This window comes from Lampetra planeri, chromosome 17 (assembly GCF_965212315.1).
Source record: "Lampetra planeri chromosome 17, kcLamPlan1.2.h2, whole genome shotgun sequence".
In the NCBI taxonomy this organism is placed as follows: domain Eukaryota; kingdom Metazoa; phylum Chordata; class Hyperoartia; order Petromyzontiformes; family Petromyzontidae; genus Lampetra; species Lampetra planeri.
In genome coordinates, this window is record NC_136123.1 from 8991946 (window position 1) to 9017100 (window position 25155).

Here is a 25155-nt window from a genome sequence, read left to right on the forward strand (position 1 = left end):
ACTGGTAGGAACCTCCTGGTTACACCAGCCCACAGGGGATTATTGTGTCCGTCCGTTGTGCATCCAAAAATGGGAGGGGTGTGGCTGGGTGCAGAGGGGAGGGTGGGGAGGGGCTGGGTGGGGAGGTTGGGGCTGGGTGAGGAGTGGAGGGAGGGGAGGGGCTGGGTGGGGAGGGTGGGGAGGGGCTGGGTGGGGAGGGTGGGGAGGGGCTGGGTGGGGAGGGTGGGGCTGGGTGGGGGGTGGGAGGGGTAGGGCTGGTCACCCCGTGGTGCCCTTATAAAACTCAACGTTTAACATACTCACGCCGGCGTGGGCCCTCCCTCACAGTCGGCCATATTTGCGGAATACACCACGCCGCCGTTGACCCTGGCCATTGACCGAGCAACCCAACGTTCCTACCAGCTCCCTCCGCAGGAATGTGTTTAAGACTGGAGGCATTCGATGAGCTATGAAGCTCTTTTTCACAGATTTCCAGTCGAGTGGTTCCCATAAAAGAATGTGGAATTTCCAACCCAGGCTCAATGGCTACCAACTCGCATGGGGGCTGCCCCACTGCTTATTTGAGAAGGTAGCCACATATAGCCCATTTCCACTGGCACATCTGAGCCGTGCCAGTGTGGGGCCCTTACAGTACAGCCCCACAAGGTGTCTAAATCCTGCTCGGGACCAAAAGCGGACCAGTGGCAGAGCTAATAAAACGCATGCATTGTGTGTGGCGTCATCACACTAACAGGAGATCAATACAATTACATTCAGCAAGTCGGAGACTTGACACACTGATGAAGTGTTGCGTGAGTGTGTGCATGCACATCACTGCGTCATCTTCACACATCTCAATCATTGAGTGTGACGTCAGCAGCATGGCTCGGCTTCTGTCGTGGACATATACCCCGTGATGTTTGACCTGCACTGCCGGCTTGGCTCGACATGGCCATGGCACGGCTCGGATGTTCCAGTGGAAAAAAAAATACTTTTTGAATATCACGTAGTGGGCACCCACCTACAATCCAGCACATTGGAGGCAAGGGTTTGTGGATCACATTTCCAAAGCCAATGGGATGCGAGGCGGCCAGAAGTGAGTACAGTTACATAAAATTGGTTTAGAGAATCCATATTTGTGGAGCCTTGCGTGTTATCACCTCACTGAGTGATGTTTTCTCTGGCTACTCTAGATTCCACCAACACGCAACACAACCTCTTCGACATTAAATTGGCCAAGGATATCTCAAAGGGTCTTGAGGCTCAGTGAAGCTTTCCTTGAGAGATTCACGATGCATGTGGGATGCCTGAATATTTCAACCACTGGCTCAGGGCCACCAACAGGACCACTACATTGGCATCCAAAACAGTCTCTTATTAAGTCCATTACACATCTGAACGTCATGAACTTGATACAATTTTGGGTCACTTTATATGTGTGTTCCCACTTAATTGTTCTTCTACAATGATTCACTGCTTGAAATAAATGAGTGCAAATGCTGTTTATCAGTGTTCTGCCTCATCTAGCCTGTATATCATATTTATTCGTTTAGTGGAAATGTTTTCACCTCTGTGAATAGTTTTTTTACGTGCTTTCATTTCGAAGCTTATAATAATGCTAATTTCAACTTTAAAAGCAAACGGTATTCAATCGCTCTCGAAGACAGAACGCGGCTCAAAGGCCCGAGAAACCAGACACAAGCGGGAAGGCAGCCAGGCTGTCAGCACGTGCAACATTCCCCCCCAGGTTCTGACATCCTAACCCAGGGATCGGCAACCAAAATAACAAGAAGAGCCATTTCTTTCCAATTCGGTACAAAATTCAGTATTTCAAGAGCCGCAATGCATCTGAGTACATACTGTACATACGTACATATTGTCAAGAAGCAGCCCGTAAAGAGCCGCATGCGGCTCCGGAGCCGTAGGTTGCCGACCCCTGTCCTAACCCTTTCCCATTCCGATGACGTATGTGTACATCATTGGTTTTTTTTCCGATTCCATTCAGATGACGTTCATCGTCCGATTCGGAAAAAGAACTGAAATAAATTAACTTTATTGGTACGCCTTCAAATCGGAAGACGTACCGAAGCTCCCACAAGGCCATGCGGGAGGGCGTGTGGCACAGTTTGGCGCCAGCTATCATAGAGTGCGGTCGTGTCGCTTCAGTTCTCTGCGATGAGTACAATGTCTTTAAAAACAACGGCGCTATATCTCTCTTAAACTTGCACACGTCTCGGAACGGGGGTTAATGTGCAATTTTATTGAGGGACTGTGAGTTGTCTTGGAGTGATCTGGGACTGTTCGTGCTGTTGTTTTGCTGCCTGGCCGAACCTTTGGAATTTATGTACTTGTGAAATTTTAACTCATTATCTATTTTACGTATTTCTTTTTAGATATTTGTTTACCTTTCCTGTACTTTGCACTCCTGTCGTGTTTTGTATTGTTTGTTGTTGTAACTTTTTGACCTGCCCCTCCTGGACATCGGTGAAACAAAGCTTCATAGCTCATCAGATTTCTCCATGATAAATAGAGATTCTGACTTCTGATCTGATGAGATCATGACGCATTATTTGCGATATGGCTGAAAATAAAGATTACCGACCAAACACATCAACGTTGGCAAATGACAGCACGATTTTACCAATCCCTGCTTTGGGTTTACTTATTGATGGCTCCACCCATGCCAAGGAGCTCGGCCTATCAAGCTGACCATTTCGTCTTATCCACACTGTGTTCAACCACCACACTGCAGGTCTCTGGAAACCCACTCACTCACCCACTCACTCACCGTACTGTAGGTCTCAACAAACTCACTCACTCACCCACCACACTGCAGGTCTCAACATCTCACTCACTCATCCACTCACTCACTCACCACAAAGCAGGTCTCAACAACTCACTCACTCACTCACCACAAAGCAGGTCTCAATATCTCACTCACTCATCCACTCACTCACCACACTGGAGGTCAAAATACCTCTCTCTATCGCTGCTTCTCTACTCACACCGATCCAATTTGGAAATCCCTCCCATCGTCTTCTTTACCAAGTCTTCTTTCGCACCGTATGTAACCAACCGTGCTAATTAGAAGTGCAGGTGTTTGGGCCTGTTAGGCTGGTGCTGAGCAACCGTGATAAAGACTAAAAAGTTGCCGCACTACTGACCACGTGAATTCTTCCTAAGAGGCGGTCGCAATGGCTACCAGGCCGCCTGGCCGTTTTTAGATTGACCGTGCCATCTTCTGTGATTCCGCACGAACACGAAAGATCCGGAGACATCCGTTGAAGGAAGGAGCGAGCGATGGTCTCTGCTGGTATCATGGCCAAAATTCACGATTATATTTATTTACTCTTTTACCACTCGTTGAACCTTGCTCAATTCAAGAGACGCGTTAACCCTTTATCTATTGCAAATGTTATTCGTGCATTATGGTTTCCCCGTGGGGGCCAGCCCGCCTTGCCTTACCGGACTTGGAGCGGATGTGGATGTGCAGGGAGTGTCCATCGTTGAGCACCTCGCACTCGCGACACGTCAGGTAGGAGAGGCAGAGCGGGGCGGTCAGGAGGCTCGGGTCAAAGGTAGCCTCGCGGGAGTTGATGTTGATGGGCGACTGGTTCTCGCCATTCGCGTCCGGGAAGAGCGGGCCCCACTCCATTCCTTCCGACAGAAAGCCAAGCGTCAGGCGCAATCAACGGGGGGATTGTGATCGCCAAACCGCAGTGCTGTCTTAACGATAACACGAGTTACGTTTCATTTGCTTTAAATTTCATGCCAGCAGGAGCAATAACACCACAAAAAATTTGTTTTACAAATAGTAAACCTGCAGTCATTTTGAAATAGGTAACCAAAAACAAATGTTTTTTTTTATCTTGGAGATAAACAGCAGCTAGGGCTGTGTATTCCATGCTGTGCAACACAACCGGAAAGGTTCTTTAATAAGAAAAAAAAGGATACGATCAAGCATGCCATTACAGCACTCTAATCACAACGCTGCGTTTACTATAATTTGTTGTTATTATCACACGCTCGCAATTGCCGTGTCAGACGACAGACGCTCCATCTGCAGAGTGCAGGAGAAAGGGCCCTCGGACCACCGTCTAAGTCCGGTCAGGGGGCCACGCGTCGACAACACGCAACAGTCGCTGAGCACATCCACAGAATGGGTTGTGGGCACGTTGGCCCCAGGTGTGGGGAGGTTGGCTGCACCAGCCAATGCTGCAATAATGTATTAGAATACACGGGAGTGGCATCTCGGCGGATGTCACTATTGTGCAATCATGGTATTTCTCGCCGACTTTTAAAGGATGTATTTATAAGTGGCCACGTGGTGCAGGGGTGAGAGCAGTCAAGCCGGCAGGCACCGAGATCTTGAGTTTGAATGAGGGCAGCGACCTGTGACTAAACCGGGATCTCAAGTGGAGTGAATGGTCTCAGCCTTGTCACCAATGGTGGCAGATCAATGGTATCATATTACATTTGACTTTTTAATTAATTCAGCTTATGTCATCTCTGACAAATAGAATGTTCTTATTTTGTTGAAATGTGATGTACAGGGCATATAAAAGGTGTCCTGCACGTATGGGTAAACAAGTCTACTGAAGGGACTTTCGAAGTACAGTAGTTGGGTGCCATCATTCGGGGCTGTTCTGCACAGTTAGCCACCATGCAATTTTCAAATGTTATTTTCTTCATCTCATCATCTGAAGCCGACGTCACAAGTTTAGTGCAATTGGGGGAAACAAAGCACGACGATTTATGTTTGTCATTCACGTAGCTTGCGGCAAACGTTTGTTAAGACAGCCTGGTACACGCAGTTGAGGTATATATACGTAACAACATTTATTAATCCATCCATTTTCAATGACCAATGGTAGAAGACTTCCCCAACACCATGTTGTTTTGACCATGCATCACATCACTGTGCTGGTTAGTTACGGTGCGAGGTAGGCCCGGTTCTGATCGCTAACAAATGTGTCCACCACTCAACCCCCAGGGCACAAATATCTATCTTCACCATAACCCGACATTCTAAATTTCGATTTAAAGCTTTCGTGACTGCAGGGATTCATCTTCTTGGTTCTTTCGGTAAAGTCACGTAGAAGGGAAATAAAGTCACGTAGAAGGGAAATAATAAAATAATAAAATAATAAACTTTATTTTTTTATTTTATTTTTTTATTATTTCCCTTCTACGTGACTTTACCGAAAGAACCAAGAAGATGAACCCGACATTCATTGAGGGTCGTGGCGGCAGCATATTGAATAGGGCAGTCCAGGCCTCCCTTTCCCTGGAAACAGACTCGAGATCTTCGCCCAGTGGGACGTGCTGCCCGGTAGAATTCCAGGAAGAATCTATCGGGGGGACATCCTTACCAGGTGCCTGGACCACCTCAACTGGCTCCTCTCGGTCCGGAGGAGCAGCGGCTCGACTCTGAGGCTCTCCCAGATTACCGAGCTCCTCACCCGGTCACGGAGAGTGAGACCGGCAACCCCGCAGGAGAAACCTCATTTCGGCCCCTTGTACCCGTGATCTCATCCTTTCGGTCATTTCCCAAAGCTCATGACCATCATAGGTGAGGGTGCGAATGTAGATCGACCTGTAAGCCGAGAGCTTTGTTCGAGAGCTCAGCTCCCGCTTCACTACTACGGGATAGTATAGTGCCCGCAACATCGCGGACGCCGCACCGATCCGCCGGCCGACCTCCCGCTCCCACTTGCCATCGCTCGCGAAAGAGACCCCGAGGTACTTAAACTCCTCCACTAAGGGGCAGCTGTTCCTTCCTCACCTGTAGAGCAAAATCCACCATCTCCCGTGAGTGAACCATGACCTCAGATTTGTAGGTGCTGATCCTCATCCCAGCTGCTTCACACTCGGCATCAAACCGTTCAAGTGCACGCTGGAGATCACAGACTGACCAGGCAAAGAGGACAATGTTGTCTGCAAAAAGCAACGACGCCACCTCCATGCCCCCTTACTGGATACTCTCCATACCTCAGCTGCGCCTTGATATCCTGTCTGTGAAAATCACAAACAGGAGTGGCGACAAGACGCACCCTTGGCAGAGTCCAACACGCACAGTGAACGACTTGATTTAACACCAACAATACAGACACAGCTCTTACTCTGGGAACAGAGGGACCGGATAGCACACAAAAGCGGCACCGGTACATCAAACTCCCGCAACATCTCCCACAAGACATTGTGGGGAACACGGTCATATGCTTTCTCCAAATCTATAACCAGCCATTTGGTTTTCATTTCCATTGGTGACCCTGAGCTAGTGATGGAAATTGCGCCATCACTATTACACGGAGAGATGTCCCTCTCCAAATTGTTTTCTTTGTGTCACATGAGCCGGAGCTTGAGATGATGATGTCCAAGCCTCCTCAAAGAGTTCCTCTTTTACAAAGACTGTCACAACAGAGACTTGCATAATTACAATGCTGGAAGCCTTGTTGATAAATCATTCATTATTTATCGGCTCACTATTGTGTTGTAGTAGTTTTATCATTAAGTATTTCTCAGCACATTCTAATTTTACTTTAAGATGCATATACAGAGAGAGGTAGGGAGCAGTGGTAAAAAATGATTAGCGTACTGATCTATGAACCTGACAATCTGATTCGATTGCAGGCCAAAACTAACAACAGTGGCAACTGATATCAGGACTGGTCCTGCCCTCCACCCATTTACCAACCAACAATGACCAGGGTGGTGAAGTATGGTAAAAAAAAATAAACCCATTGCCAAGAAGGTGTGGGGCAGCCTTCAATCATTAGTCTATTTAGAACGGCTGACAATTATATTAGTATTACAATGTATGTGTGTGTTGAACTTCTTTCGCACCGCACGTAGCCAACCGTGCTAATCGGAGGTGCGGGGGAAGGACAACAAACTGAACACAAAAAGCAGTTCTAAGGAAATACGTTTTCAATCTTGATTTAAAAGTGCATAGCTCCAGTGGCTTCATACGCTCGGAAGAGCATTGCAGACAACCGCAGAAGCGCATCTGAAAGTGTGCAATGCAGTTACCGTCTTTGTTCAATGGTTAGCCAAAAGCCACTGTTGCGAGGATGACTGAAGAACTTTGTAATTGCTGTATTATGTGGTATTGTTCGTACAGTACTTCAGCATGACATTGCCAAAGTGGTCTACATGTGTGAAATGATGCCACCACATAATCGCATCTTCAACGATGTCTGAGATCACGAATTCCGATAACACTGGAAGCCGGAGAATTATCTCGCAGACACAGTCAGAATCGAACCACGTAACCCACAGTCTCTTCAGTGGTAAGTGCACCAAACTGCTGGGCCGTCCTAGCAATTTCAGTGTGATAATTCACGTTTCATAAAATTATAAGGCTATGATTGCAATGGTATACATTACACAGCATTAAGCTGATATGCATTCAGCAGGGCACAGCTGAAAAATATTAGTCCAGAAGTCCTGCAGACTGATGGGATAAAGCATTATTTTACTTAATATTGAAATGTAAAAAATATCGTGCTTTTTGTTACATTATTACCCACAATTCACGATGAAAATAAGTTCACATTTAGCCAAAACAATGGCCAATTTTATATTGCGTTTAATGTTATTCTCTTGTGTACATGTTTTTTATTAAATGAAGATATGGTAGCAGGACAACTCTTCGGAAATCGAAGGAGTTGAATGTATTATTATTAAATATATTCAATCCGGCCAAGTGGCTCGGCGGTAGAGCAAGTGGCTCAAAATCAAAAGGTTGCGAGACCAAATCCTGATTGTGGGTCGACTCAAATCCTGATTGCTGTTCCGCACCTCTGATTGGCACGGTTGGTTATGTACGGTGTGAAACAAGATCAACGTACGGACGTACATACATGACTCAGCTCGTCATCCCACGAGGGTTAATCAAATATAAACCACTTTGCTGGCAAATCAACAGACGTTGCCCATTGGAGAAAATATTGCCCTGGCCATAGGAATTACGAATTCCCAGCGCTGGCTGACGGCTGTATACAGGAGATGAAGACTATCTCGATGCTCATTTTGTATTACTTTGACTTACGTATACAAGGTATATACTTTATTATGCAACTCCATTGAGTCTGCTGGACACAGCACTACGTTTAGGATAATTAATTGGGCCACCATGCGTATTCCTTCGCTACAAAGCCACGCTTGAACTAACCGGATGCACTCAACAGATTTCGATGGGAATGAGAGGAAGTGAGTGAACAATTAGCAGAAAGCATAACTCAGCTTGACGCTAAATACGGGGAAGAGGGGGAAGGGCGTTTTAATTAAAAATGAGAACTCTCCCACGATTTGTCAACACAATCGCCGGAAAGCGGTATTCGTCTGAGACTCAAAAGATACAGGGTACACAGCGTGCCCGTTAATTTAACGCGACAGCACTTCCAGTTAACGCAACTCCCTTTCCTACCCAGCAAGTTGTGCCACACTCCTCTTTGTGTGGATTGTCCCAACTACCTCCAGTGTTTTTACAGGCACAGCGGTAAATTCTGAACAAATTGGCCGCAAAGCAGCGGTGGTTTTGCTGGCAGATACATTTAGAGACACGTGGCTACTGGCTACATGTTGTGGGAGTGTTGCTTCGGTCAAGTTATGGTCAATTGATTGTGGTCACCGTGGCGCTGTTTATGTGCACAAGTCACATCAGGTTAATTTTTGGCGAGGCGAGGCAACGCCGGGCTGTCAATCGCAGCGTTCGGTGGCTGTATGACAACTCGCAGAAGGTGACTGTCCCAATTCTCACTGCATCTGCACCCGATTGATTTGCGTGGATGGAATCACGGTGTTAAAAGTGTGCTATCCGCATCGTAGAATATGTTAAATAGTAGGGGGCGCCACAGTGAATCGATTCGTTGCTATTGATTGGTAAGTAAACAATACCTGCTTAACACTGAGTGGACAAGAATCATGTTCTTTTGATTTTCATAAAGGTTTACAATCACCACTATATCTAATAGAGGTGCTACCATTCACCACAATGATACAAAAACATCTGTTCTTAAATTGAATTGCGACTTAATTGAATCACTGTGGAACGGAAGATTAGCATCGTTACATCCATAGTAAATACCTTGATCGTTCAGAATAGAATATGACATTGTGTGCTTACATATTCCGGATCCAAAAATATTTAAAATGCAACAACCAAATTATGAATCGGAAAAATATTATTCATTTTCCAGGAAAGCAACACTGAATATCAAGACTTTCAGGACTTTTTTTTTAGATTTAAAGCTTTCGTGACTGCAGGGATTCATATTCTTGGTTCTTTCAGTAAAGTCACGTAGAAGGGAAATAATACAGTAGTAAAAAAAAATCTGAATAAAACTTTTTAAAAACATAATAAAAATAAAACATTTCATTATTTCCCTTCTACGTGACTTTACCGAAAGAACCAAGAATACTTTCAGGACTCTTCATAAAGAGGGTCCTGTATTGACATGTTTCGAAAACTATTATCTGGAGTATCTGTGGGACCCATAACTGCTTGTGGCCCGAGCTATGAATCCTTTGGTGTTTGCATCGTCCTTGTCCCGTTCGCCACTTGGCGGCCTTTGGCCTACAACGCCGGTGAAACAAAACCACAGGAGAGGCTGTCTCTGGTTTTGTCCAATCAGTTTCAAGGACAGTGCTAACATTATCAAAGCAAACTTGTTTGCACGTTTTACTCCAAGCATGGGTGGCTCATGCAGACTCGACGCCTTCTAAGAGCTGTTTATTGAGTACGTGAACATCTTAACACCTCTATTTATGCCAGAGAGTGTAAAGCTTTTTTTATCATTTAAAATTAACTGAAGGGGGTTTTTTACGTGAAAGGAAACCGGAGTATCTGGAGAAACCTCACCTGTACGAGGCGATAACACTCACGTGTGCACAAAAATGGGTTCAAAATCCCACTTGCTGTTTTACCACCTCCCATTGGCTTGGGAACAAATGTTCGTGGTTAACCAAACAACCCTCGCCTCGAACGTTCTGGATCATAGTTAAGTAACCACCGCATCAGACTGCATACACCAGCAAGTGGCCTGTCCCATGATTGGAAAGTCAGCTATTGTGGAAACCAAGTACAAAAACAGCTTAAATTATAACATGCCATGTTTCTGACTGACTTAACATTTTGATGAGAGGGTGTGCAAAGGACTTTTCTGTATTCTTTGAAGTTGCTTAGAATCAGCTATCCCAACACTGTTATATTATGTTATACAAGGTCTAAGGTGAAACAACCAATTGCGTTTTCTTGGTTCTTTCGGTAAAGTCACGTAGAAGGAAAATAACAACGCAAGCAGCCGTCTTCAGGTGGAGAACAGGTCTGTCAAGTAGACAGAGACTCTGTCTACTTGACTCTGTCTACTTGACAGACCTGTTCTCCACCTGAAGACGGCTGCTTGCGTTGTGACCGAAACGTCGTGAGAATTATTTGATTATGTTTTATTTGTATTATTTTATTTTATATTATTTTCCTTCTACGTGACTTTACCGAAAGAACCAAGAAGATGAATCCCTGCAGTCACGAAAGCTTTAAATCGAAATTTAACCAATTGCGTTGTCCTCTAACCTTTCAACAGTCATTCTGGTACCAATGGGACCACGTTTGTGAACATTTGGTCACTGGTGCAGGAGCAGAAGCTAACTTACCTGCAGGCACAAGGAATTGTGTTTTACAGTCTCACATACTGACATAATATAATAATAATTTCCTCCCTTCAGATCCTATTCATTGCACAAAAGGCATCATACCTTGCAACAGTTGCATGGCAGGGATGTAACGATGAAATAAATTTATAGATTAATGTGGTCCTTATGTTCCAGATGCGGGCGTTGAATCATGTCTGTAAAAATCAATGTTTCTCGATACGTATACGTTATATAAACAGGTTCTGAGCCAAACGTGTACACAAAGCACACACACACCAGTAAGGTTTGTCATACAGTTCACCCTCTTTAATCATGCTTATTTCATATCGTTTTTGAAGCTTTTTAATTATTTTTTAAATAGAATTCTTCTAGCCCATTCGTGTATCCCCTACACAGCTTCCTTGAGCTCAGGTGCTCCTTCGATTTTGGGAAACAGGTGACCATCGCTATGTGAATTTCACTCTCACAGTGATATTTCTTGATTTAGCGACCTCTAGAACATTTTTCAGCAGTGAGCTGAGACATTGTCACACATAAAGCAAGCACGTAACTCTCGTCATTCCACTTCTGGTACACACTGTCATGTCCCCGTACGCTTTCGACGTGCCTTCACAAATGTCCCTTCTGTTCAGTGTTATCGAAGCATCAACCATTCAATAACTGGCACAATGCTTCATTTTGTGATTTGTTTTAAGCACCCACCATGCTCTACCTGCATAAACAATTGGCAATCGAGAATGCTGGGTCCTAGTTGGTTGAATAAACTCGTTATGGCCTATAAATATCACGGCTTTTTGTTTCCTTCGTGGTGATGTTCACACATCGCACCGAGGTTCATAAGTTCAAACCACCCTCCTGTGTAAAGGATTTACTTGACTCCTTGAGCCACTTGAGGCTGTGACAACGAACATATTTACTTGTAAAAAATATATATACTATTAAAAATGTTTTACCAGTTAAGGCCCACTGAGTTTTGCAACTCTTTTTCAGAAGTGGCCTAGCCACAAAGGATAGTTCAACGAAGTGGCTTATCACGTGGAAATTTATGGCAGCCAAATCCTCTAAACACACGTCGATTCGAAATATGGAGGGGGAAAACTGGAGGACCCGGAGAAAATCCACACGACCGCGGGGAGAAAGACATGCAAACTCCAAATATACAGACTTCAGGGTCGGGATCGAACCCGCGTCCTCCTGCATACCAGGCGAGGGAGTTAACACCTCGCCAACGCAGAAACCCCTTCGTGCAAGCTGCATCTCACAACGCTGCACTATCCGAAAAACACTTGAGCTGCACGTATTACATGTCTCAAAGACAATTAATGAGTGTTCATACGTGTTCGAGGAAGCCGGAGCTCTCAAAGGAATCCCGCGCGTACGAGGGGGCATCGCTTTATCCCATTCACAGCAGACAGACTACATTAGAAGACAGATGATATTAGCCCGCACTTTGATATTACCCCGCACTTTGCTGTGCCACACATTTCCCTGTCAAGCCAGGATACGGTACCTCCTGGACGCCCACGGAAAGGGAGTTTCACAACCACCAACCCTCGCCTCCACAGTGCACGTGTCACCACCGCCCGGCTTTCATTGTGGCTACATTCACCACGATGATTAAAAAAAAAGGGAATTTAATCAGCTTGCGACCCTGAATTGCGGAAATTATTTAACTGCTAGGAGGGAGAGTTGTTGCAATCCTACTGCTTGGTATCTCCGTGGACTCTGCACGCCTGACAAAGGTAATACAGCACAACGCCCGCATATCTGACTGTCACATATCAGCCAATTAACTGGCCGCACACAGTGCAGTGTTTGTGCAGGGTGTAACTGTCATTGTCTGCAGATGTTCACGAATCCAGCCTTTTCACACACTCAGTAATGTTTGTTCTTCGTGTTGCGTACGGCTGCTCACTTGTCAGCATTTCTCTTTAATTTTACCTTTGTAGGCTATTCGTGCATGACGGCAGAACTGTCGTTTCCTATAGATTTTCACATATCTGACCTTTTCACGTACCCGCCCATACCACAGACCCCCCCCCCTCCCCCAGCGAAACGGATACGCATCATTCAACCGTGATACAAATACTATGGATGGCCACAAAACAGGGGACAATGTCCCTCGTCCAAAAACAGGGGCTCGCATCTTCACCGCTGTGGCCAATCAGCTCCACGTTGCTGTGGCGGCGTGAGCTGTCTGGGTGTTTCCAAGACGGGCAATTCATTTGAGGTCAATATTTATGTAATTGTGCGAGTTCATGCGCGTGAGCAAAACTCAGTTAGAGACACCCAGTAACCTTCCCCAGTCTGGCTTGAATGTGACAGATGAAATTCAATACTGCAGTATAGGTGTAAACAGCAATAAACTTGATATTTTTTTCACCCCCCCCCCTCTCATAACGTTTCACAACCATTGAAAAAATATTTGTTTCAAGCAACAAATAGAGCTGGCGGCATAAAGCGTACAATTCAATATGTGTCATATAAAACGTGGAAAAAAACCCCAAAAGGTTTATTGGCTACTTGCACTGATTTCATTCGTGGTGTATTGACAACATGATGACTTAAACAACAGTTGCTCTGATTGCAAGCTGCTACGTAGCAATTATGCACAACCTGAGGTAAGGTTAAACACAAATGCATGGTTTCTATAAAAAGCCACGGAGCAAGCATTCTGAAATACTGTACCAACATTCACAATCTGTTCAGTGTTTGCGGACAGGAGGTGATTTTTGTTGCTATATTTCACATTCGGCTCCCCTCTTCTTTGTTCAACTGTTGCATACAACCCAAAGCTGTGGCCAAAGAAGCGCATAACAACCCAGCCTTATGACATTCGTACAAGGCAGCTCACGCACACAATGTACACACGCAACTAGACACAAAACGTACGACGGAGGTATTTAACACAAGACAACACCCACGTGTTACGAGGGCACCCTTCTCGTTGTTTCCATGGATTCGCCCATACCTCTCCCTTCTCATCTCCCTCTACTCTCCATCATCACGTGGTCTCTGCTCCAACAACCTAGGTCCCTAATTCTAGATTTGAAGCTTTCGTGACTGCAAGGATTCATATTCTTAGGTTTTTTCGGTAAAGTCACGTAGGTAAAACATTTAAATTAATAAAAGTAAAATAAAAATCACGACGTTTCGGAGGCAACACAAGCTTCCGTCTTCAGGTGGAACATTCACAGCACGACTGCTGCATCACTTGATACAGCTATCCACCTGAAGACGGAAGCTTGTGTTGCCTCCGAAACGTCGTGATTTTTATTTTTTTATTTTACTTTTATTAATTTACATTTTTTACCTACGTGACTTTACCGAAAAAACCTAAAAATATGAAACCTAGGTCCCCTATCAGAGCCCTGCCCCCACCCCCCAAGTCAACCTACACTTATGGGGAGGTCACTCCTTCTCCGCTGTTGTTCCTATAGTCCGGAACTCTCTGTGTACCTGTCCACGCTGCTGATGCCAATCCCCTGTTCAAGTCCGCGTTTCTTCTTTTCCGCAAGGAATGTTTGTGAATAAGAGCTCTGTAGCTCATCGGATTCTTCCAGTATAAAAAAACATATTCTGATTCTGTTTCCCATTTTTTCAAATGTATTTTTGTCAGTCGATAAATCCCTTTGTTCTTGCCCTCCTTAATCGAACAATGCAACATGCCTGTCTTCTTGTACAGCATTTCGAAATGAAAGTCACACTTAGACACTTTGTAAATTGCAGCTGAGCAGTATTGCAAAAAAAACTCGCACATCTTTCACTCATTCACCAGCCACACGTGAGATTAAAAGCCAAATTGCGATACGCTCCTGCAATTGTCAGAATTCGGATTTTTCCAAAAAATAACGCAGCGTCGTCACAGTGCTTGTTCGACCATACTTCACCACGATGATCAGTGCGGGGTTGGTTAGTGGAATGGTGGCCCCTGGAACCGGTTCAGATTTCACTCGCCACCGAAGTTTGTCAGCCGTAAGGCAGAAGCACAATGCGCTAACCGCTGCGCCACCGCTCCCCACAGCGGTAATTTCCTGGACCGAGTTAAGTGTTGCTGGTGGTGGTGGAGACACAGAAGTGAAATCACAAACTTGTGTAGTGCTAGGCACTAGGCAGGTGCGCGTGAAACAAAGATTCCCACCCTCCACATCCCTGATAGCCTTAACAGACTGTTGGGGCAAGTGCTTTTAGCGTGTAGCACCCCATGAATCATGGCACGGCCTTTGTCTCCTTAGTGGTGATGTTCACACATCGCACCGAGGATCGTAAGTTCGATTCCCGCTCGCGGTCAACAACACCAGTGACGATTATATGAAAACTGGTCGCGGGCCTCCCCTAGGTCGATTCAGCCTCAAATAAGTACCTAGTGGCATGTGCAAACATCTTAGCATTGCTTGAGACGAATGCGTCCGTATGCCGCTGTGTCTTTTGGCCACCGCAACCCTCTCGATGTTGCCCGTGCCGGCGTGCCGTCCTTCATCGGTGCTGCCGCTACTCGCAAACGGCACTTGCCCCGACAGTCGTCTGGAGGCTATATCTACGGCGGTGACCCTTTGTCTTTGTTACCTTCGTCGTAGCCCCATGTCAGCTCGGACACCTCGCTCCTCTGCTTGTGGAGGACCGCTCCGTCCATGGCTCATCACTGTTCGCGCCACAGGGGAATAAACAAACCCCCACAACAACGCCAGAGATGCGTTGCGTCGCTTGCACGTTTGCTGGCATTCCCAAAGGCGTTGATTGCATCGAGACGCGCGCGTGCGTGCGCGCGCGTGCGCGTGTGTTAAAGTACGTGACGGTCCTTGTGTCTGTGCATGAATTAAAAGGTGCGCGTGTGAGTGTGTGTTAGTGGTTCCCTGTGCGCGCGTGTTACGAAGACGTCGTCTAATTGCAGCGTCTGTGACTTTGCGCTGCGTGAAGTTGCGCGCGTGCACGTGTCCGTGTTGCGCGCAGCAAATAAGTTGCGCCCTCTGCACATGGACGTAATGCAGAGTGTAAATCTAGAACATCTATGAATGAAAGAAAAACTTTGTGGGCGCGTATATATACGTCCATACTTGTGTCTGAATGAATGTAAATGCATACGTAAGCTACAAATATATGTGAAGGTGCAGGATAAGTATAGAATGGCACTGAAGAGAGAGAGAGAGTTCCTCTGTTCATAGTGAATGATCAGGCAGTCGCAGTCGGATAGTAAGAGTAGCAACCTTCCTTCCTTCCTTACAGACAAGAGGCTGCTGCTGCTGAAGATGTATCCTACGGACTTCATGTGCTCCGTCCGGCAGCGGCTTCCACCCCTCTGCCGCCGATCCGAGGTCTACGAACATGAAGCAGAGTTCAAGGAAGTGTGTGCTGGGTGCCTTAGCCAGCCGCTGGGGGTGTGGAGGAGGAGGGGGGTGCCTTGGCCAGCCAGTTGCAAGCACGCGGCTTGATGGGGGGGGGGGTCCCCTACAGCACCGGTGACGATTATCCGAACCGGTCCTGGGCTCTCCCCTAGGTCGACTCAGCCTCGAATGAGTACCTGGTATGCGGTGTGTAGTCAACGTCGCCACTGGGGAGACAAAGGCGGCCACGCGTGTTTGCCGGCCAAACCACCCCTCGCACTTGCCCCAACAGTCTGTTAAGGCTACACGGGGGATCTTTGTCTTTGTTCTGGGTGGAATGGAGGGAGTTGTGTGTGGTGGGAGGAAGTGGGTGTGTGTAAATATATGAATGTATGTTGAACTTCTTTCGCACCGTACGAATTGGAGGTGCGGGAAAGAAAAAAAGAAACACCATTCTCCAACGAGTTGCTGCTACAGTGAGGTAAAAAAGTATTTGATCCCCTGTTGATTTTGTACGTTTGCCCACTGACAAAGAAATGATCAGTCTATAATTTTAATGGTAGGTTTATTTGAACAGTGAGAGACAGAATAACAACAAACACATCCAGAAAAACGCATGTCAAAAATGTTATAAATTGATTTGCATTTTAATGAGGGAAATAAGTATTTGACCCCTCTGCAAAAAATGACTTAGTACTTGGTGACAAAACCCTTGTTGGCAATCACAGAGGTCAGACGTTTCTTGTAGTTGGCCAGCAGGTTTGCACACATCTCAGGAGGGATTTTGTTCCACTCCTCTTTGCAGATCTTCTCCAAGTCATTAAGGTTTCGAGGCTGACGTTTGGAAACTCGAACCTTCAGCTCCCTCCACAGATTTTCTATGGGATTAAGGTCTGGAGACTGGCTAGGCCACTCCAGGACCTTAATATGCTTCTTCTTGAGCCACTCCTTTGTTGCCTTGGCCGTGTGTTTTGAGTCATTATCATGCTGGAATACCCATCCACGACCCATTTTCAATGCCCTGACTGAGGGAAGGAGGTTCTCACCCAAGATTTGACGGTACATGGCCCCGTCCATCGTCCCTTTGATGCGGTGAAGTTGTCCTGTCCCCTTAACAGATAAACACCCCCAAAGCATAATGTTTCCAGCTCCATGTTTGACGGTGGGGATGGTGTTCTTGGGGTCATAGGCAGCATTCCTCCTCCTCTAAACACGGCGAGTTGAGTTGATGCCAAAGAGCTCCATTTTGGTCTCATCTGACCACAACACTTTCACCCAGTTGTCCTCTGAATCATTCAGATGTTCATTGGCAAACTTCAGACGGGCATGTATATGTGCTTTCTTGAACAGGGGGGCCTTGCGGGCGCTGCAGGATTTCAGTCCTTCACGGCGTAGTGTGTTACCAACTGTTTTCTTGGTGACTATGGTCCCAGCTGCCTTGAGATCATTGACAAGATCCTCCCGTGTAGTTCTGGGCTGATTCCTCACCGTTTTCATGATCATTGCAACTCCACGAGGTGAGATCTTGCATGGAGCCCCAGGCCGAGGGAGATTGACAGTTATTTTATGTTTCTTCCATTTGTGAATAATCGCACCAACTGTTGTCACCTTCTCACCAAGCTGCTTGGCGATGGTCTTGTAGCCCATTCCAGCCTTGTGTAGGTCTACAATCTTGTCCCTGACATCCTTGGAGAGCTATTTGGTCTTGGCCATGGTGGAGAGTTTGGAATCTGATTGATTGATTGTTTCTGTGAACAGGTGTCTTTTATACAGGTAACGAGCTGAGATTAGGAGCACACTCTTAAAGGGAGTTTTCCTGATCTCAGCTTGTTATCTGTATAAAATACACCTGGGAGCCAGAAATCTTTCTGGTTGAGAGGGGGTCAAATACTTATTTCCCTCATTAAAATGCAAATCAATTTATAACATTTTTGACATGCGTTTTTCTGGATTTTGTTGTTGTTATTCTGTCTCTCACTGTTCAAATACACTGACCATTAAATTATAGACTGATAATTTCTTTGTCAGTGGGCAAACGTACAAAATCAGCAGGGGATCAAATACTTTTTTCCCTCACTGTATGTGATGCACTGTGTGATAGACTTGGCGTCACGCAATACAATGATGACGAACACACGTGTCAACGACACACAGTTACATCAGCCACGCAATGTGGACTCCCGTCACCGTCATAGGAACTCCGGTCAACCTCGAAGCAACTTTTGGGTGACCATCGAACGGAGACGGTCACTGCATGGCGCGCTTTCAAATGCGCTTCTGCGGCCATCTGGAACACTCTGCCTTCCGATACAATATTATGAACACACAGGAGCTATGCACTTTTTCATCTAGATTCAAAACTCATTTCCTTAGAACTGCTTTTTGTGTTTAGTTTGTTGTCCTGCCCCCCGCACCTCCGATTAGCACAGTTAGCTAAGTACGGTGAGAAAGAAGTTCAATGCACACGCATCATCAACAGCCACGATCAATTCGCTGTTGGATGAAGGCTTCCCCCCAAAAACTGTTGCCAAGAATCTACCCGGCACCCTATGCACACGCTGACTTTATCGCTCATTTCTCGCGGTGATAGCGAATTACTCGGATATGAAATCACGTTGACGTACATCACAATCGTATTGTATGCAACGGAACTGATGTATTTAGTGGAATGCGCGACAAGAGTGGTGCATGTGTAATGAGCGACTTCCGCGACACGTCGTGTAGAGGGTACTTCTTTTATTTCTCACACTGAGCACAACACAGACCAACACTTATTCTTCCTCACTCTGAGTACAACAGGAGATATTAACGTCTCTACTGGCTACACACAGCCGATCACTCGGCGTGGTCCCACCGCCCTCGCTCGGCCACACCGCTGGCTGGCAGCGTGACGATGGCGATGGAAACCACACAGGAGATCTACCACGTGACCATACGACGGAGAGAGATGTCGGCGAGCAGCGACGCAGCCAGGACCCAAGAATCCATACAGCCCCGGGTCCGCTCCCCCTGATATCCCCCCAGGCATGGCTAGGCCCCGCCTCGGGCCACGCCCTCTCGTGGAACCTTCGAGCAGGTGGCCGGAGTATCTCGGCTAACCCCACCTGTTACCTTTGCCCCAGATACACCTTCTTCTCTGATTGGTTGTTACTCTAAGCGTACCCGTACCCCGTGCTTCCCTTTCCCGGCCAGCAGATGTCACTATGTCATTACACATGTATGCAACAGTATTTCGCTAGTTCTGGAAATACTGTATCTAGAACTTATTTCGCACCGTACCTAGACAAACGTGCGAATCGGAGGTGTGGTATATTTATGTTATATAAATCAAAATTGTACTGCAGAGTAGAGTGCAGAAAGCAACGTGAAATACCAGTTCCTTGTAGCCAATTGCAACTTTCTTGTGTGTGGGAACATTGGCTTAATTAGGATGTAAAAGACGAGCAGACATAATGGGGCGACTGGTAATATAAAAATCATGACAATTGTCATGATTGTTCATATTGCATGTTAACACGTTGGAGCATGCCAGGCCTTTAACAAATTGGACACTCGGACTTACAGAGAGGGGACCATGCACATGTACAGCTCATTTTTTCACTCCACTGCTGGATGAGGACCTCCCCTCGCTGTGCAGGTCATGAGGGATAATTGTCCATACTTCACCACACTGGTCAGTGCGGCTTGGTGTAGGTGGTGTGAGTAGAGACAACAACAATAATGGATTTGCCTGCACTGCTCTCTACTTCTCTCAGTGCCTACTACTCCTGTTATTAATTCATGGTGGTCTCTAATCCAAGCATTAACCAAGCTCGGCCCTGCATGCTTAGCTTCTGAGGTCAGATCCGAGCGGGAGCATTCTGGGTGATGTGGTCGTCATAAGTCTGACATGCCCCCACTGTTGCTATGGACTAAGTAGGGCACAGGCCCATTGAAGAGAGGGAAATAAATAAATGTGCTAAGCTCGATTTTCAATCAGAACCAATGACTAGACACATTGCAAATGACCGTCTGTAGATTCACGTGCGAATTCGCATTTACACGGCTCAGGCTGGTGGTGAAGGTGACATGGACTGAGAGTCATCTTCTGGCTTTCATGTCTTCGTGCCTACTGTGGACGGTGGGGTGAGGAGATTTCATTCAGCCAGGATGGTAATTTGCGATCTCCTTGCTGCAGTCGAACATTCGTCACTTGCGAAATAAGAGATGGACGTGTTTCAACGTGTTGTCATGAGCATGTTAAAAAAGAAGCTCAACTAGTTTTTAAAATATATATTATATATCCTGTACTGCGTGTATAAAAACGTGTTGTCATGCCTATTATACACTGGCCAACAAAATTTTTTTTCTGGCCTGGACTTTTGCAGCTGTTTTAGACTAATTTCAGGGTGCTGATTCCAAATCTGATCTCAGATTTGCTCTATCACATCTAATTTTTATGCTATCGGCATACCCCATTTTCATTGATTTTACCCGAAATTAACTCTGTCACTTATGATTGCAAGTTGTTGCGAGTCAGTGACTGCTTTAGTGTTAAAATATGGTGCTGTATTTTTAGGATAGTGTGTTTATAATATCATTTTATGCAGATATACACATTTATTTAATATTTTTCTTCTGCAGTTTTGATTGAAAATGCAATATTTGATATCTCAAAAACCTGATGTGATAGATTTGGAATCAGCACCCCAAAATTACCTTAAACCCATTGGAATACCTTATGCCAGAAAAAGTGTGTTGACCAGTGAATTATCAACAATTTGCCTGCTTTTCTTCCGTCACTTTGTAACTTAATTCGAAAAAATCATGAGCATCCTTTGAGAACAAGTAAACACATTCCTGCGGAGGGAGCTGGTAGGAACGTTGGGTTGCTCGGTCAATGGCCAGGGTCAACGGCGGCGTGGTGTATTCCGCAAATATGCCCGACTGTGAGGGCGAGCACAAGCCGGCGTGAGTAGGTCAAACGTTGAGTTTTATAAGGGCACCACGGGGTGACCAGCCCCTCCCCACCCAGCCCCACCCAGCCCCACCCTCCCCACCCAGCCCCTCCCTACCCTCCCCACCAAGCCCCTCCCCACCCTCCCCACCCAGCCCCTCCCCACCCTCCCCTCCCCACCCAGCCCCACCTCCCCACCCAGCAACTCCCTCCCCACCCAGCCCCTCCTTGCACGACGGACGGACGGACACAATAATCCCCTGTGGGCTGGTGTAACCAGGAGGTTCCTACCAGTGATAGCACAGCGATTAACTTTACACTCATACCAGATGACCCAAGTTTGGAAATTGAATGAACGATAATACACTCTACACAATTTACCAGGTTCCCACACTGCTCGCAACAACAAAACACGCGCGCACACACACGCGCACAAACTCGCCACCGCGGTCCGTTTTTGTTTTCTCCACTCATTTTCCTTTCGTGAGCAGCAGAGACGCCGTTAAAGCCCAGCCCTTCATTCTGGCTTTCACGTTTTCGTGCCTTCGGCCAGCAGGTGTGCGCGTGTGTGGAAGGGGGGTGGGGGCCTTTTAAATCGCCCTGCACGCCGTTTTCTCTTCAGCCCCCATTAGACAATCGCGAGTTTGCTGTCCACCGTCGCTGTGTGACGTCACCTGCAGACAGCACTGGAATCAGGACAACAATTTTCATTTATTTTTTCCAAAGACGCTTTATGAATCAGGAGGGCATATAAATAACCTGTAGCCCGTGGCATAAGTCGCCACATAAAGATTGGATTTTTCAGCAGTAGAATGATATCCCATTCAGTTTGGCCTGACATGGAGGTCTGGAGGGGATTAAGGGGAGTGATATCTGCACATTATGCCGAGATTTAATCCCTCTGTGATTTTATTGCTGCTATATTACAGTACTGTACTTGAGACATTTTATGTTAGCAGTAGCTCATTCGGAATGCCTTGGTTTAATTGGAAAATACCTTTATGATGCCACACTTTGATCTGCCCTGGACAATAGATGCTCTTCTGAAACCAAACCTCATACAAACAAAAGGCATAACATTTAGATTCTAACCACATCTGAGAATTGGCAGATGATGCTAGAGCACAGATTTTTTTTTCAAATGTCTTTACAATAAAAAAAGGGTCAAATAATGATATTGTTTAAACGCGCATCGGCTGGTGTCATCTCCACGAGGGCCCCTCTGCCAGAGGTGGACATTCCACATTACCATGCCAAGAACGAAAGCAACCATAAAACAAACACCGCTGGTGCCTGGCCAAGTGCTTTAGCCTCACCAGATGGCGCCTCATATCTGGTGAACATGTAAATTAGTTAAACGATCACATTGAAAGCATCTGCTAATTCGTACACATGACACGAGAGAGAGATGCGAAATTTTCCTTCGCCCGAGCATCGCATCACTGTAAATCACCTCGCACGTACGTACGGGAACACCTGCTCTTCAATTCACAGCACGTCACGTGCTATATATTTCGACTGTCCGCTTCGATATTTAATCCACGGTGCGCTAACACGACGTTCCCCGCTCAAGCACGTTCGCATCGTTTGCCATAAAATGTACTATCGAATGACGAGAAGGGCGTTTTCATTTTCTCGCACGCCGCCCGGTAACCCAGTACAGTCGGGTGTCTCTCGGTCTTGTCATCCTCGTAAGAGCAACACAACACTAAGGAAGATCAGGCTTTTAAAATCCATCATCCACGCATCGCTGCTGCTGTGGTCGCATTCAATGAGACAGGAAGGCAGCTCACGCCGTCAATCTCTCTCTCTCTGTAGCACTCGAATCGATGTAAGTTTATAGGTAAACGGCAGTGTGCTCTCTGCGACGCCCTAAACGGTTAAGGCAGAGGAGATTGTCTAAAACGTCAAATGAATTGTTTCATGAAGCATCTGTCCGTGAAATGCATAGGTTCTGTCGAGCATTCACACATTGTGCAAATGAGCGTATGAAGCGAGCCTTATAATCTGTGAAGGGAAGAGAGGTCGAGATGTAATGGGAGGGTAGGCATCGTGTCTCTGAACCACCCCCTCCGTGTGACATCAACAGCAGTCGCCCTTCTTTATAAAGCTGTTTGATGAGGGCACTTCGCGACTGTTCGCGTCACATCCTCTGGAACTCTATTGCAGTATTTCTGAATTTGGCTGTTAGATTATGCGCCCATCTCTGCCTTGTTTGTCGCCCTGTGCTGTGGTTGGAACAGTTGGTAATGCATTTGACCTACAATCTGCTCATGAGTCAAAATCCTGGTGAGTGGTTGATTCAACCCATCGTCTGTTTTCGGCGGTCGTCAAAATAATGACCACATTGCTAGGAGCTCAACAGTGGTTGTCCTCGGAAGAGGCTTGATCCTGCAAAAGTCACGTGGAATTTACCCTCCTGGCACAGGAACGCCAAGAGAAATTACCAAGGTTGTTCGCAAAATTGTATTGAAAAAAAATATTTTCCAAAAAATGTCATTGGAAAAGTGAAGGCATAAATGCAGAAAACACCAAGCGTCCCATATGTGCTGACGACGAGGTCATTATAACAACCGATGGAAATGAAGGACAGCAAATGACTGGATGACCTAACAAGGAGGCGACAAAGTGGGGCTCAACAGAATATATGATAAAAAAAAACTAAAATAATGTACTGCAGCAAGTTCGCTTAACCAAACGTACATGCCGAACGTGTTTTGTAGGGACATATCATCCAAACAGATGCGAGTATGAATGCCGAGTGCGGTTACTGAAGGTGAAACGGGATGCAAATTATAAAATACAGGTGAAGAGCGGTTTAGAGTCATTTTGCAAAGCTGAACGATAATGAAAATCAACTGACTGTTGCACTTAAAGAAGAAAGTTTCCAATCAGTGCATGTTGCCTGCTATGACATACGCATTCGAAATATGAATACTGACAAGAGCTGTAAGGTAACGCAAAGAAGCGTGTAGTGGTACACGATAGAATTACACTGGATCAGAGAACGAATGCAAATTATAGACATTACATTGCTGAGAAAAGCAAGTTGGCTTCAGAAGACTAATTCTGGCCGATGGATGATTGCCGGTTTCAGAATGGCAGCCAACCGAGGGAACATGCCTGAGAGCACGTCTCCTGGGAGATGGAGCGATCAGTCAGCTCGCGTGCAGAAGCGAGATGGATTGTGGCATCGCGAGACCACCATGAATGCCAGCGTGAGGAGGCCTTTCATTCAGCAGTGGATAGATCACGGATGATGATAACGATTGACAAAATGTCAAAAAAAAGTCTGACGTTGAGTGAGACATGACAAGCAAAACAAACAATGCAAATGACGCAGAAAAACGAAACAAAAATAATATATTGTCGAAATTAATCACATCCCTGAATCGTAACAATAAATATGACCTCGGCTGCTATTCTGTCACTTGTTTTGTCTCTCACTTCTCGATTTAAATTCAGCACTCTACTGCATCCATGTGCTACACGCCAAACATTCGTTAATGTTTTTTTTTTAATACTCATACGGTTTAACTTTTTTCGCCGCACAGGGCCCCGTCATAAAGATGGAGTGCCCTTGCCAATAGCATCTGGCAACCCAGCAGGATTTTGCTTAACAATCCTGATTCTGCTCATGAGACCCAGAAGGTTAAAATCGGTCCAACAACTGCTCACTTGGACAGAGTTCGCTGCTTCACATTGGTCGAGATAAGTTCATATGCTGACGCATTAAATATTACTGCAAGTTTCATGGAGCAAGACCAACGGAAGTCTTTTATTTATATATATATATAAAAAACTGTAATGGAACTAGCCAGACATCCCAACACAGAGCAGTCCTGATAAAACGCCTTCAGACTCAGGATTTCCAGGATAATAGCGTCATTTATTATATAAGATTACAAATGTCATAAAAATGAACTGCTGGTGCTGGACTAACCGCCATCGCCACTGATATGACGCGTTCCTGTACAATCTCCGTTGGCTTAACATGGCCGACTCGAAGCACGCAATGCATTATGACGATGTGAATGTACTTTATACTGGTAGGAACCTCCTGGTTACACCAGCCCACAGGGGATTATTGTGTCCGTCCGTCGTGCAGGGAGGGGCTGGGTGGGGAGGGAGGGGCTGGGTGGGGAGGGGAGGGTGGGGAGGGGCTGGGTGGGGAGGGTGGGGAGGGGCTGGGTGGAGGGTGGGAAGGGTGGGGCTGGGTGTGGAGGGGCTGGTCACCCCGTGGTGCCCTTATAAAACTCAACG

The 25155-nt window shown here is 46.1% G+C and overlaps 1 protein-coding gene across 3 annotated transcripts in view; it reads right to left on the reverse strand.

The window, feature by feature from the left end:
• The window catches only part of CA8 (carbonic anhydrase 8 (inactive)), a 61680-nt gene extending 45435 nt beyond the window's left edge, over positions 1 to 16245 (reverse strand). Inside the window, exons 1-4 of one of the 3 annotated variants that reach the window (XR_013586148.1) lie at positions 16154 to 16245; positions 15857 to 15949; positions 15202 to 15277; positions 3445 to 3636 (exon numbers count right to left, since the gene is read on the reverse strand). Coding sequence is in view for 1 of the 3 variants with exons in the window: in XM_078602059.1 (XP_078458185.1) it covers positions 3445 to 3636; positions 15202 to 15268 (259 nt within the window). In the remaining 2 variants the exon portion in view is untranslated. Of the gene's footprint in view, positions 1 to 3444; positions 3637 to 15201; positions 15278 to 15856; positions 15993 to 16153 lie in introns of those variants that run through there. The other 2 variants (XR_013586147.1, XM_078602059.1) reach the window with 2 other exon arrangements.
• Between the last annotated feature and the right edge of the window lie 8910 nt (positions 16246 to 25155).